Source organism: Castanea sativa, chromosome 1 (genome assembly GCF_040712315.1).
Source record: "Castanea sativa cultivar Marrone di Chiusa Pesio chromosome 1, ASM4071231v1".
Lineage (NCBI taxonomy): Eukaryota > Viridiplantae > Streptophyta > Magnoliopsida > Fagales > Fagaceae > Castanea > Castanea sativa.
Genome location: NC_134013.1, coordinates 4,047,371 through 4,060,012, shown reverse-complemented (window position 1 = coordinate 4,060,012; position 12,642 = coordinate 4,047,371). Strand labels below are relative to the sequence as shown.

The 12,642-nt window shown below is 34.7% G+C and overlaps 2 protein-coding genes across 2 annotated transcripts; both read right to left on the bottom strand.

Moving 5' to 3' along the window:
* Positions 1–943: 943 nt before the first annotated feature.
* Positions 944–3,170, bottom strand: LOC142638565 (putative acetyltransferase At3g50280). Its single transcript, XM_075812596.1, has one exon. The coding sequence runs from the start codon at positions 2,507–2,509 to the stop codon at positions 1,136–1,138; it is 1,374 nt and encodes a 457-aa protein (XP_075668711.1). The 5' UTR covers positions 2,510–3,170; the 3' UTR covers positions 944–1,135.
* Positions 3,171–10,149: 6,979 nt separating this feature from the next.
* On the bottom strand, positions 10,150–11,886 carry LOC142605421 (putative acetyltransferase At3g50280). The gene has a single exon (XM_075776873.1). It carries the CDS (start codon positions 11,825–11,827, stop codon positions 10,463–10,465), a length of 1,365 nt encoding a protein of 454 aa, XP_075632988.1. The 5' UTR covers positions 11,828–11,886; the 3' UTR covers positions 10,150–10,462.
* Positions 11,887–12,642: the final 756 nt, after the last annotated feature.

Genomic DNA, 12,642 nt, shown 5'->3' with positions numbered 1-12,642 from the left:
AAATAATCAAGCTCACATCCTTTTTACATATTTCAAAGGGATAGAACTATAGTAATTAGATGACAGTGTTAGATGTAAATGTCTAAATTTGCTTTCAAATTTAAAACAAGAACCAATAAAAGTAAGTGAAGATACAAGAGATGTCAATTAGTAAGATACTAAGATTGTTTCTATTGGAGTGATCATTTTGGAGTTGAAGTCAACATTGAAATAGAGGGCTGTAACTTGAAGATATTTTAATTTCTTTTGTCTTTACAAAAACAAGTTTTTTTTTTAGAGAAAAGTAAAACAAGATTTTCTGGTAAGTAATGTCAGCCTTTGAAGTTGCTATAAATATTGTGTAGCCTGATCAGCTCCCTAAACGCTATTGTTATTTGAGAGAGATAGAGTGTCTAATGTATGCTTATTTTGAAAGATTTTTGTTTTTACTTTGGTTGGTTGAGTTTTTATTTATTATGCATGGCCTATTTATGATGCACTAAATTTTTTTAACTATTAGTTAGGAAAGAAGACTTTCCAGCTTTACCTTTTGAGTTCTTAAGAGAAATAGTATTTTTAACTTTTAGTAAATAAAATACTTTCCCCACGGGTCTGCAACTAGTTGTTTATAATTTCTTTTGTGCAGTGTGGAAGAGCTCATAAAGATTAATGTGTGAGCAGTGACATGACCCAAACATTTAAATCTAGAATGTATGAAGTTAAGTTTCACTTTGAGATTCTCAAAGAATCACGCTGTTTTCATCTTTTTGTCCTGTGCTAGGGGTGATATAAGTTTAGAGCCTAAAATTACAAGGTGGAGTTTTAATCTTTCACATGGTATATAAGTTGGTAGTTGCAATTTTACATTCAAACAGCACCGATTGCATGAATATGTAGAATGTCATATAACATGTACGATATATTCTGCAGATGAATTTCACAAAATCTTTTTATTTAAGTATCTTTATAATAACATCATAATCTTTGCAAATTACTCTCTGACATTACCAATAAAAGATCATTATGCCCATCCATTTCCTGCATTATTTGATGTCATTAGAATCACTACACTCTTACAAATATGTATTACTTTCTTTCCTCGCAATTCGCAAATGACTGATTTGTCTTGGACATCTGCAGGGTAGAGCTTTGGAAACTAGTGCAGCTGGTAGGACAGAGAGACAGCATCCATGAACTCCTTATCAGACTCAAGAGCGCTCATTGAATCTGGCGAAAGGCACACCTCCAAATCAATGCTTCCACCTCCTTCGTAACCCGGGTATGATGAAACTTTCCCATCAAATTTGTTTGCATACCCACTGCAAAGTGCCACTGCTTTCCCCATTCCAAATTCATTCCCATACATGTTGAACCTGGGTGAACTTCCCATCATTACACTGTATGGGTCAAAAATCCGAGCAGGTTGCAAAACAAAAGGAGACTGCAGCCAGATATCAAAAAAGTCACGCACCACTTTGTCAGAGTGGTTAGCCACAGCCTCATGCAACTTCCATGCTGCCCACCCAAGATTATGTTCAAGCAATTCACCAGCTGTCGTTACTACTCCTACTGCATAAAGCGAGTTCCCAAAGTAATCATTAGATAAGGATGGCTCCATTCTTGACCTGTTATTGGTGGCCAACCTGCAACGTGTTATCTGATCATGTGGCAGACAACGTGCACGCGTTATGCACCTCCAGACAAGTGCAGGCAAGGTCTGAAAGGAAGAGATTTTGTTGGTATTGGATTCTGCATTGGATTTTTCTTTGAGTTTTGCTATGGATTGAGATGAGAATTGGAATATTCTTTCTCTAAGTTTTGGTGCTTCAACTCTGGAAATGAACTCATCTTGGTGTGTGAAAGGGAGGTTGAGGATTGGACTAACACCATCTGGAAACCATCGTTTGTGGATTGGTGGGCGTGTGATGGAAATATTATTTCCCTGTGCCTGGAAGATTTCAGACCAAGTGTTAAAGAAATGCCAATAAGAGGTTCCATCGCCAATGCAATGGTTCATGGAACAGCCTATAAAGATACCATCTTTTAGTTCTGTCACTTGAATGGAAAGCAAAGGCATGGTATGACCATCATAGTTGACCGCCCTGTCATGATCAAAAAAGGATTGAACGATTGATGGTACATCAATCGGAGAAAGGATATCAGATATTATCAAGTCTAGATCTGCGTAGATGAATTTAGCGCCAGGGCTGTTATTGCAATCAACAAAAATCAAGCTTGAAGGTGGGTTTTCATTTTTTTGTGTCACAAGGCGGCCTGAAAGTGGGTAGAAATGGACAAGGGCCTCAGAGAGGGACTGCTTAAGCTTTTCCAATAGAGACTTGATGAAGTCTTCTTGGGCGTTTGCTGCTGGAGGTTTGGTAAAAAGAAGGCCCTTCTGGGTGTAGTTTTCTGAGAGCATGGCAAGATCCCATGGTGTCAGGTATAAGGGTCTCTTTGACTCTTCTGAAGCATATTGTGGTTTGATAAAGCTCTCTGAGATGTATCGGATTTTAGGAGGATTAGTAGACATCTGAAATTGGTCTCGGAATTGTTTCAAGAAGGCTAAAGGTAAGTGATTTGCAGATGTTTTGAATAACTACTTTGGTTTATAAATTTGATGATTTGCAAATGTTTGACTCTAGCTCGCCCATTTAGTTTCCCACCTGGAATGAATTGGTGCCTGTGTTAAAGTTTATACTCTAATGTAATATTAGAGATATATTTGAGTATGCGTACTGGTGCTGATAACTATAGTATAATGTATATAATAATCTAATTATGATTATATTACAGCATTAGTCAATTGAGGTGCTCATAAACGCATCGATTTAGAAACAATATGTAATTGCAACTTGTAAAAGCCAACAAATTGTTCCCACCTGTTTTTTTTTTTTTGTTGGGGTCTTCCCCTCCCCTTCATTAACCTGCCATCAAATTCTATAATCTCCTCTCACCACAGCTGCTAGTCAAATTGTTTGAAGGTTTTATTTTTATGGTTTACAAATTTTTTATAGAAGAAAGAGGTAAAGGGCAAGTGACAAATTCCGAATTGCTATAAATCATTCCTGACATCAGTAACATGTCAACTATGTGCCTCACCTCCAGCAATATTCTTGACAATTTGGTGGTAGGTACCAATATCGTTTTGTTTTTATCAAGGGCCATTATCGGTTAGACTAATTGCCTTGTTAACTCACTCTCAAATTCTGGAGGATAAGTATTTAATTACTTTTGTTACCCTTAACATTTGTCCTAGTCTTTAATATTTTCGAATGTTTCATTTTATTCTTTATAGTTTTATAAGTTTGTGTCGATTCTTAAAAAAAAATTGTATCAATAAGTTTCTACTGTTAACTGTTTGGATGAAAAAAAAAAACGTGATGCGACAAACTGAAGGAGATCGGCTGAAACAACCAAGAGCGATAACAAGATATATTTATGAGTCTTTTCTTTTTATTTATTTTGAGTTGAGATTATTAGGGAATATGTGGAAATAACAAAGTTTAGAAACAATTCTTGACCATGCAAGGAGGAGATTCTTCCCTGCAAATCTTATGACTTAATCCTTTTTTTTGTTTTTGTGACATAATCGATTTTATTTATTTTTAGACAATTTAGAGTTTCAATTCAACTATAGCTCAATATTTTGAGGGTCTTTTTAGAGGTGGGGAAAATGCAAAATGCATATATATATATATATATCAATTGTCATTTAACAATTTTGGGTACCATTTTGTATAATTATTTGTTTATGATGGCCTTATTAGAACCTTTTTCAAATTGGGGGGGGTGGGGGGGCACTTAGGCCTAGGCCTTGAGCTAGTCCTGAGTGGGTCTATCCTATTAAATTCATGGTAGGATCCACCATTTATGTAAGAACAGAAAGTTGTACTCAATGGACTTTCATATATGATAGTTGATGCAATGGGTTCTTTGGTGATTCCATGTATATTGAAATATTTTTTTCTAGCCCTTCATTGATAAGTAACTCATAATATGCATTCGAGTAGGTGGTCTTGAGTCTTGACTTCAAACCTAGTTTCACTCAACCTCTCATTTAAAAAGTTTAGATTCTCATGTGTTAAGCTCCATTTATTAAAAGGAGTATGTTCCCACACGTGAGAGGTATTGGAATTATAATTAACTTCATGGTTTCATAACATATTAAACTTTTTTTGCGAAAATAGGTATTATATGAATATGCAACTCATTTGCTTTGCTGCCTAATCTATAGGTTCTCATTCTTTTATGCCAAGGGATAACACCAGTTGGGTGTGTTGTAAACCCATTAACACCTAGAATATTGATTTCTACATTAACTCAGTAAGTTGTAGCATGATTTCTTAGCAGCTTAAGGTTTCGGAGTGATTAATTAGTTATTTAAAACTAATTGGCGAGTTGTGTTCTTCTTTAGTATAAGTTGTTTATATGCTTTTTTGTTTTTTCTTATATTCCAATTTGAAAGTGGGAAAGTTGGTTTGAATGGGTCTACGTGGTTAAGTGTGCATTTTTGCGTTTTGCTGAAAAATGGTGGGTTCCGTGCATTATTCATAGGACCTGCAAAGACGGAATTCAGCAAAAAAAAACTTCAAAACTGGGTCCCATGGCACTATACACATATGTAAAAATTATTTCACTACAATGTTTTTGTTGAGGAAGAAAGCCTTATAAGTTGCAAGACGAAAAGCAAGGCTCAAAGGCCCACCAAGAACACTAAAGAGCAAGAGAGGTCCACAGGAAGAAATACAAGGGAAAGCTATCTGCAGCAATACAAATCTGCCGCAGAATATAAATTTGCCGCAGAATACAGATCTGCCGCAAAATATGGTTCTTCAGCAGAATGGCTTCGACAGATGAAGATAAATTGGGCTCAAGACCTTTTTGATCCATTCATCATTATTTGGCCCACAAAGGCCTAAATCCTTTTGTATAAAAGAGACAAGCGTGAAAGCTAATATGAAGAAGCACGATGAAAAGAAACAAGGAGTGGCAGGAATCGTCAGTAGCAGAAATCACTTGAAGGAAAGAAAAGTCAAACCTAAGGAAATGACAAACGCAGCAAGAAACGCGTAAAGAAATAAGACAAAAAACACGCAGCAAGACGAAATAGAACTAATCTGCTATGGCAGAAACGGCGTGGGAATAAAAGAAGACAAAAACAGAAAGGCCGGAGCACCACTAACCTGTATCCAACCAATACAAGGGAGGTGGGCCCACGGTCAAGAAGATTCAGAGGGTGTGGTTTGGTGGTGGGGGGAAAAAGGGGTCTATATTTGGTTTCCTGCCATAACTTCTTTTGGGAGTATACCTTGCTGAGATGGTATCTTACGCAAAAGAAGTAGTAAATGGTTGGGCCAGTTGATGCTTGCCATAGAGCTAGGTAGTAAGATAGCCTAATCCTTACCCATTTGAACCTAGAGATAGAGGTATACAGCAAGAACAAACAAAAGGAAATTTCGTCGTGAAATGAGTAATGGTGCAGCAAAAAAATTGAGCAATGGCAGTGGTTGGGGCAACCAATGGGTCAGTGGGTAGTCTTGGATGGATGCCCACAACGAACCAAAAACAATTGGTGAAGCCCTAGGGGTAAAAGGGAGAAATCACATTGAATTTGCACATTATAAAAGGAAGAGGTAGTCATGGATGAAAGGGGGGACCGAAGAGAGGCAGTAAACACGGGAGACCCAATGGGAAAGGGACCCAAGAGAGGAAGCACCTAAAGGAAAAGATCCAAGTGAGAAAAAAAAAAAAAAAAAAAAAAAAAAAAAAAAAAAAAAAACTTATGGCAAGAGAGTAGTAAGAAAACTAAGAGTAAAAAAAAAAAAAAAAAAAACGGAGAGAAAGAAGGAAAGTGGTAAAAAGAAGAGAGAAAACGCGGCAAGAATAGGGGCATGCATCAATAGACTATCTTTTCCCTCCCTCTTAGCAAACCCATTCTTTGAAGTCTCCAAAAAGTAATAGCTAGTAGCCATTTAGACCTATTCTCCAAAATACACAACTTTGATGGCAGGAGCCTATAATAAGGTTGTTCAAGTTGGGGTTTGGGTTCCTTCTTGGTTTACTTATTTTATGGGAAAATTCAATACTTCATTTCAATTGCAAATATATTTGATTTCTCTCATTATAACTTATATCTGCTATATTTTAGTCAATCTGCAACAGCACTTTTTTATCACGTCTGCCGCATCAGTTGTCCTGCTGTGGTATCTTTACTTGCTGTACTAGTTATTCTGTTGTAGCACATTTTTATTGTATTTACCGTGTTAGCTATTATACTAGCTAAACTTTTCCTACCGAAGCTTTCTTCTTTATTTTTGTTATTACGAGTTTTACTTTTGACTCATTATCCTGCCATAAGTATATATATACATATAACTTGTTTCTCATGTTCTGCAAAATATATTTTATAGATGTATATGTGTATACGTATAAGTATATTAATGAATATATGTATGTATATATTTGAGAATATGCTAACCCATGTAAACTAACACTTGCTTGATTGTTATTTTCTTTGGGTTTTAGATTTGTTTATGTGCAGGAAGTAGAAAAGTATTTCTGCAGAAAATAAAGAGTAGTCATTCACAGCAGACAGCTTTATTAACACAGCAGAAAACTTAACTGCGCGGCAAACAACTTTATTAACACAGTAGGAAGCTTAATTGCACAGCAGACAGCTTTATTAGCACAGCAGAAAGCTTAACTGTACGATAGACAACTTTATTAACACAGCAGGAAGTTAACTGCACAACAGACAACTTTATTAACACAGCAGAAAGCTTAATTTTACAGCAGACAGCTTTATTGCACAGCAGACGACTTTAATGCACAGCAGACAGCTTTGTTGCACAGCAGAAGGCCTTACAACAGACAACTTTAATGCACATAGACAGCTTTATTACACAGCAGAAGACTTTACAGCAAACAGTTTTACAGCGGATGAAACAGAGGATATGCTCGCTTTGCAGCGTCTTCCCTTGGGCTTGGACTCATCGTTTGCGAACAAGCCGGACTAAGGAAGGTTGCTATTGGATCGGTCCCAACTCCCTGATCCATAAAACTTTGGGGCCAAGTGCAGCAGAAGGTGGTCCAGCCCAATATTTGCAAAAAAGACCCACACAGTTTTTAATTTTCAATAATAAGCAGTATCTAAACAAACCCTAAAGGTCATATCCTATAGCTCCCAAGTCTCCCATTTTTGTGTAGTTCTAGGAGATCATCATAGATAGCCTTACCTCCAATTTTTCGAAGATGCTGATTTTTGGACTAGAACTTGTGACTTGTTTCTTTTGGTGAAAGGCACTTGTCATCGCACCAAGGCTCGACTACTTATTACTTATGTTAAATTGTTTATAATTTCTAATGTGCCAATTTCAGTGAGGAAGAGTTCATTTATATATATATATATATATATATATATATATATATATATATATATATATATCTAAAAACTTAAGCATAATATTTATTGTTGCTACGCTCCCATTGAGCCACAATAGCGGTCATGTCATTATTTTATTTTAATTAATAACCTAAATTATTTTATTTTCATGCATTCTTTTTTATTAGTCCTTTAACAATTCTACAATTTTCACTTCAACTCCCATAACACCCCTGACTCCCTCTCTCCATTGTTTTTAACTTCCCATGTAAATTCTTTAATGCCATAGACTCTCCCTCTCCTCCTTTCTTGCCTCTTCCTCTCCTCATTGAACCCAACAAGTTCATACCTATTCAGTTGCCACCACCATCCGTATAAAATCAAAGAGATAATATATAATCTATTAGACGTTCTCTATCTATCTTAACCAGGAGATGAATGGTTTTGGATTTAGCTCCTGCAAAAAAAGAGCTCATTTCAAAATAGCAATCCTATATTCTTGAATAGGGATATCGCTATGTTCTTTAAAACCATATGGTATGTCAAGCATGTTTTGTATATTGGAGTATTATGTTTTTTTTTTTTTTTTTTTAATGTCTCTTTTACAATGAATTTTTGCCAAGTAAAATGGTTTGCTCTCTATTTCAATGCTAAATGTAATCTCAATATTTGCAATTCTATGTTTCCACTTGTTTGATAAAATGACTATAATAAGGATTAAAAAAAAAAAGCAAAGAAGGTCATGTTCATGTAGAAGAACAAATAGGAAGAATAAATGTTGAAGAATACTATTATGTTAGCAAACTTCATTCATAAATGGGTTTTCAACATTACGAAAAATTCCTATGGTGCTTCATTGAATTTATTGTAGCAATGAAGATAGTAAAAAGAATATTAGGCAACAATAATTTTGATTCATTATCCTCTTCTCCATTAACATGTTTTAGTGGTTGTAGATTTTTTTCTCTTTTTCCTTTACCACTTGGATTTCAGAAGATGAAATAAAAAACAAAGATTTGCATGACGTATACTTCATATTGGGATGCATCGCACCAAAAAATGACAAGACATATAATATATTTATATTACAAATATTCTTTATTTGATTATCCACATCATCTTTGCGAAAAAAAGAATAAACTATCTAAAAATTTTGTGACTCTAATGCATAATAATAAAAATAATCAAAGTCCTATCTAAAACGGTTCACCAAAAATGGAAGTTATCAAACACTATAATAACTAGTGTATAAACCATGCATATGCACAGTACAGTTAAAAAAATTACAATTACACACATATATGCATTCAAATTGTACTCTCTCTCTCTCTCTCTCTCTCTCTCTCTCTCTTTTATTTTTTTATTTTAATTTCTTTTGGATATACAGTTTACTCTTTCTTCTTTTCTTTTTTTGTTTATTGAGTATTTGATGATTTATTTATATTAAACACTTCGTCTTTTGCGCCTCATCAACTCACTTAGAACAAAAATTAAAAAAACTTAAATAGGACACGTGGTGCAAAATTAGACAACAATTGGAATCCAATTTAAAACCTAATTGGATTTTCTCTTAGATTTACCTATTAATATATATATATATATATATATATATATATATATATATATATATATATATATATATATATATTAGGTAATACAAATGTATGACTATATTAGTATGTTCTCTATTGTTTTAATTACTTTAAATTACAATGAATTGTCTTCTCCTCTATTATATTACAAGTATGAGAGTAATATTCAACTAGGCAAAAATTTACACGAAGATTTGTCTTCTTTTCATTTTTTTTTACTTTTTTATATTAATATTCTTAGTATGTCAACTTAAATTCATTGTTTTTGTAAGACCAAGTTTGCTCTACACTATTTAATTATGAAGTTTCTAGGGTATGTCTAATTTAAATGATTTCTTAACAAAATTTTGTTTAAATAATTTAATAAGTTATGTTATATATCTTTGGTTTTTTTTTTTATAATAATGGTAGTTTATTAACTTATTTGGTAACAATTTCCTTTTAGCGATTCACAAAATGATCTTTAATGAATTATTATTATAATTTTTTTACTTTAAAATAAGTTTAACATAAAATGATCATTAATAATATTTCCAGTTTCCCATGCATCGCGTGGGTCTGCAGCTAGTAAAATTAATGCGTGAGCAGTGACACCAAGTATTTAAATCCAGAATGTATGAAGTTAAGTTTCACTTTGAGATTCTCAAAGAATCAGGATGCTTTTAGCCTTTTATGCTGAGCTATGGTTGATATAAGTTGAGGGCCAAAAATTACAAGGTGGAGCTTTAGGGTATGTTTGGTAACTGTTTTTTCCCCTTATTTTCTTTTTTTAAAAACAATTTTCTATTTTTGAAACTAAAAAACTTGTTTGGCAATTCAAAATAGACAGAAAACAAAAATTATTCTCAAAACTCAATTTGTGAAGAAAACTGAAAACTTGTAAAAGACTGTTTTTAGTTTCTAATTTTCAAAAGTCAATGAAAACATGCATTTAATTTAATGAATCTGTCTTATTTAATGAGTTAGCATTAGAGTTCAAATTCTAGTAATAATATATTTTAGTATTTTCTATTTTTTTTCTTCAAAAAACTTTTTTTTTTTAATTTCAACTAACCAAACATGTTTTTAATTTCAAAAATACAAGAAAATTGTTTTTTTCTTTATATTTCTAAAAACAAGTTTTTGTAAATAGGAAACAAAAATTGTTACTAAACATAACCTTAATCTTTCACATGGTATATGAGTAGGTAGTTGCAATTTTACACTCAAAACAGAACCTGTTGCATTGGTATGTAGAATGACATATAACATGTTTGATATATTCGGCAGATGAATGTCACAAAATCTTTTTATTTAGGTATCTTTTTAATAACATCATATTCTTTGCAAATTACTCTTTGATATTACCAATAAAAGATCATTACACCCATCCATTTCCAGCACTATTTGATGTCATTTGAATCACAGCACAGGTTAACTGCAACGCTTAGACACTTACAAATATGTATTGCTTTCTTTCCTCACAAATGACAGATTTGGCTTGGTATTCTGCAGGGTGGAGCTTTGGAAACTAGTGCGACTGGTGGGACAAAGAGACAGCATCCATGAACTCCTCATCAGACTCAAGAGCGCTCATTGAATCCGGTGGAAGGCACATCTCCAAATCAATGCTTCCTCCTTCTTTACCTGGGTATGATGAAACTTTCCCATCAAACTTGTGTGCATACCCACTGCGAAGTGCCACTGCTTTCCCCATTCCAAATTCATTCCCGTACTTGTTGAATCTGGGTGAACTTCCCATCATTACACTGTATGGATCAAACATCCGATCAAGTTGGTAAACAAAGGGAGACTTCAGCCAGTTATCAAGCCAGCCACGCACAACCTTGTCAGTGTGGTTAGCCACAAGCTCATGCAACTTCCACGCTGCCCATCCATGATTATGTTCAAGCAATTCACCAGCTGTGGTTCCTGCTGCCGCTGCAGAAATTGAGTTTCCAAAGTAATCATTAGGCAAGTGTGGCTCCATCCTTGCCCTGTTATTTATGGCCAACCTGCAATGAGTTACCTGATCATGTGGTAGACCGCGTGCACGCGTTATGCATCTCCAGACAAGTGCAGACAAGGACTGAAAGGAAGAGATTTTGCTGGTATTGGATTCTGCATTGGCTTTTGCTTTGAGTTTTGCTATGGATTCCGAAGAGAAGTGGAACATTCTCTCTCTGAGTTTTGGTGCTTCAAATCTGGAAATGAACTCATCTTGGTGTTTGAAAGGGAGGTTGAGGATTGGACCACCATCAGGAAACCATCGCTTATGGATAGGCGGGCGTGTTAGAGATATGTTATTTCCCTGTGCCTGAAAAATCTCAGACCAAGCATTAAAGAAATGCCAATAAGAGGCTCCATCAACAATAGAATGGTTCATGGAACATCCTATAAAGATGCCATCTTTAAGTTCTGTTATTTGAACTGTAAGCAAAGGCCTCGTATGACCATCATGGTTGACCGCCCTGTCATGATCAAAAAAGGATTGAACGATTGATGGAACATCAATCGGAGAAAGGATATCAGATATAGTCATGTCTAGAGCTGCATAGATGAATTTGGCTCCAGGGCTGTTACTGCAGTCAACAAAAACCAGGCTTGAAGGTGGGTTTTCATTTATTTGTGTCACAAGGCGACCTGAAAGTGGGTAGAAATGGACAAGGGCCACAGAGAGGGACTGCTTAAGCTTGTCCAATAGAGACTTGATGAAGTCTTCTTGGGCATCTGCCGATAGAGGTTTGTTGTAAAGAAGACCCTTCTGGATATAGTGTACAGAGAGCATGGTAAGATCCCATGGTGACAGGTAGAAGGGCCTCTTTGATTCTTCTAAAGCATACTGTGGTTTGATAAAGCACTCTGAGATGTATCGGATTTTAGGAAGAGTAGACATCAGAAATTGGTTATAAAATTGTTTGAAGGAGACTAGAGGGCTAAGTGGTACTCTTCAATCTCCTCAGTTTTGATTAGCCATTCTGGTTTATATAGTTGAGGATTTGCTGATGTTTGACTGGGCTCTCCCATTTGTTTTCCAATTAAGCATTATTTTATATATTCTGTTATTCTTTATATTTTATAGACACACCAAATGCAATAAGATTTAAAAAGCCAATTTATATAGTATACTTTTTTATGGACAGTCTAGCTCTAGCCATATTATGAGTAAACAAAATCCAATTTTTAATTAACGTATCTTTCTTTTGCATTTCTACTGCTTCCTAACGCAATTGGAACCATAGAAGCTTTCTTAAGGAATATTTGGGGGCACTTCGTTAACAAAAGTCATGTTCGTTTCCCGATTGGGGATTGGTCCATGGTCTTAGATTTTGTCGTGCAATCATGTAGATGAGGGTATAGCCTCTTAAGAGTCTACTTATAGTTATAATCGACCTTCTCTTGACCTGAAATCTGATAGGTGAACTTGTTTTGTTCAATTCTTAGGAAGAAGAGTAGGTAATCATAAATTAATTGCAACAGGTAAAAGTGGACTTTTAGTTCTCGCATGCTTTCTATTTTGTTCTTTCACAACCTGCCATTATATAATGCATATTCTTTAATTTCCTCTCACCACAGCCGCTAGTTGAATTGTCTGTAAGGATTCATTCATCCAAAAAAAAAAACGAAAATTCGTTAGGAAGGATTCTATTTTGTAAGGTTCAATTTTAATAGAAGAAAGAGATAAAGGGCAAGTGAAAAAAAAAACAAAAA

Coding starts and splice junctions, on each gene's coding strand:
- LOC142605421 (XM_075776873.1), bottom strand. CDS start 11,827: ATGTCTACTCTTCCTAAAATCCGATACATCTCAGAGTGCTTTATCAAA.
- LOC142638565 (XM_075812596.1), bottom strand. CDS start 2,509: ATGTCTACTAATCCTCCTAAAATCCGATACATCTCAGAGAGCTTTATC.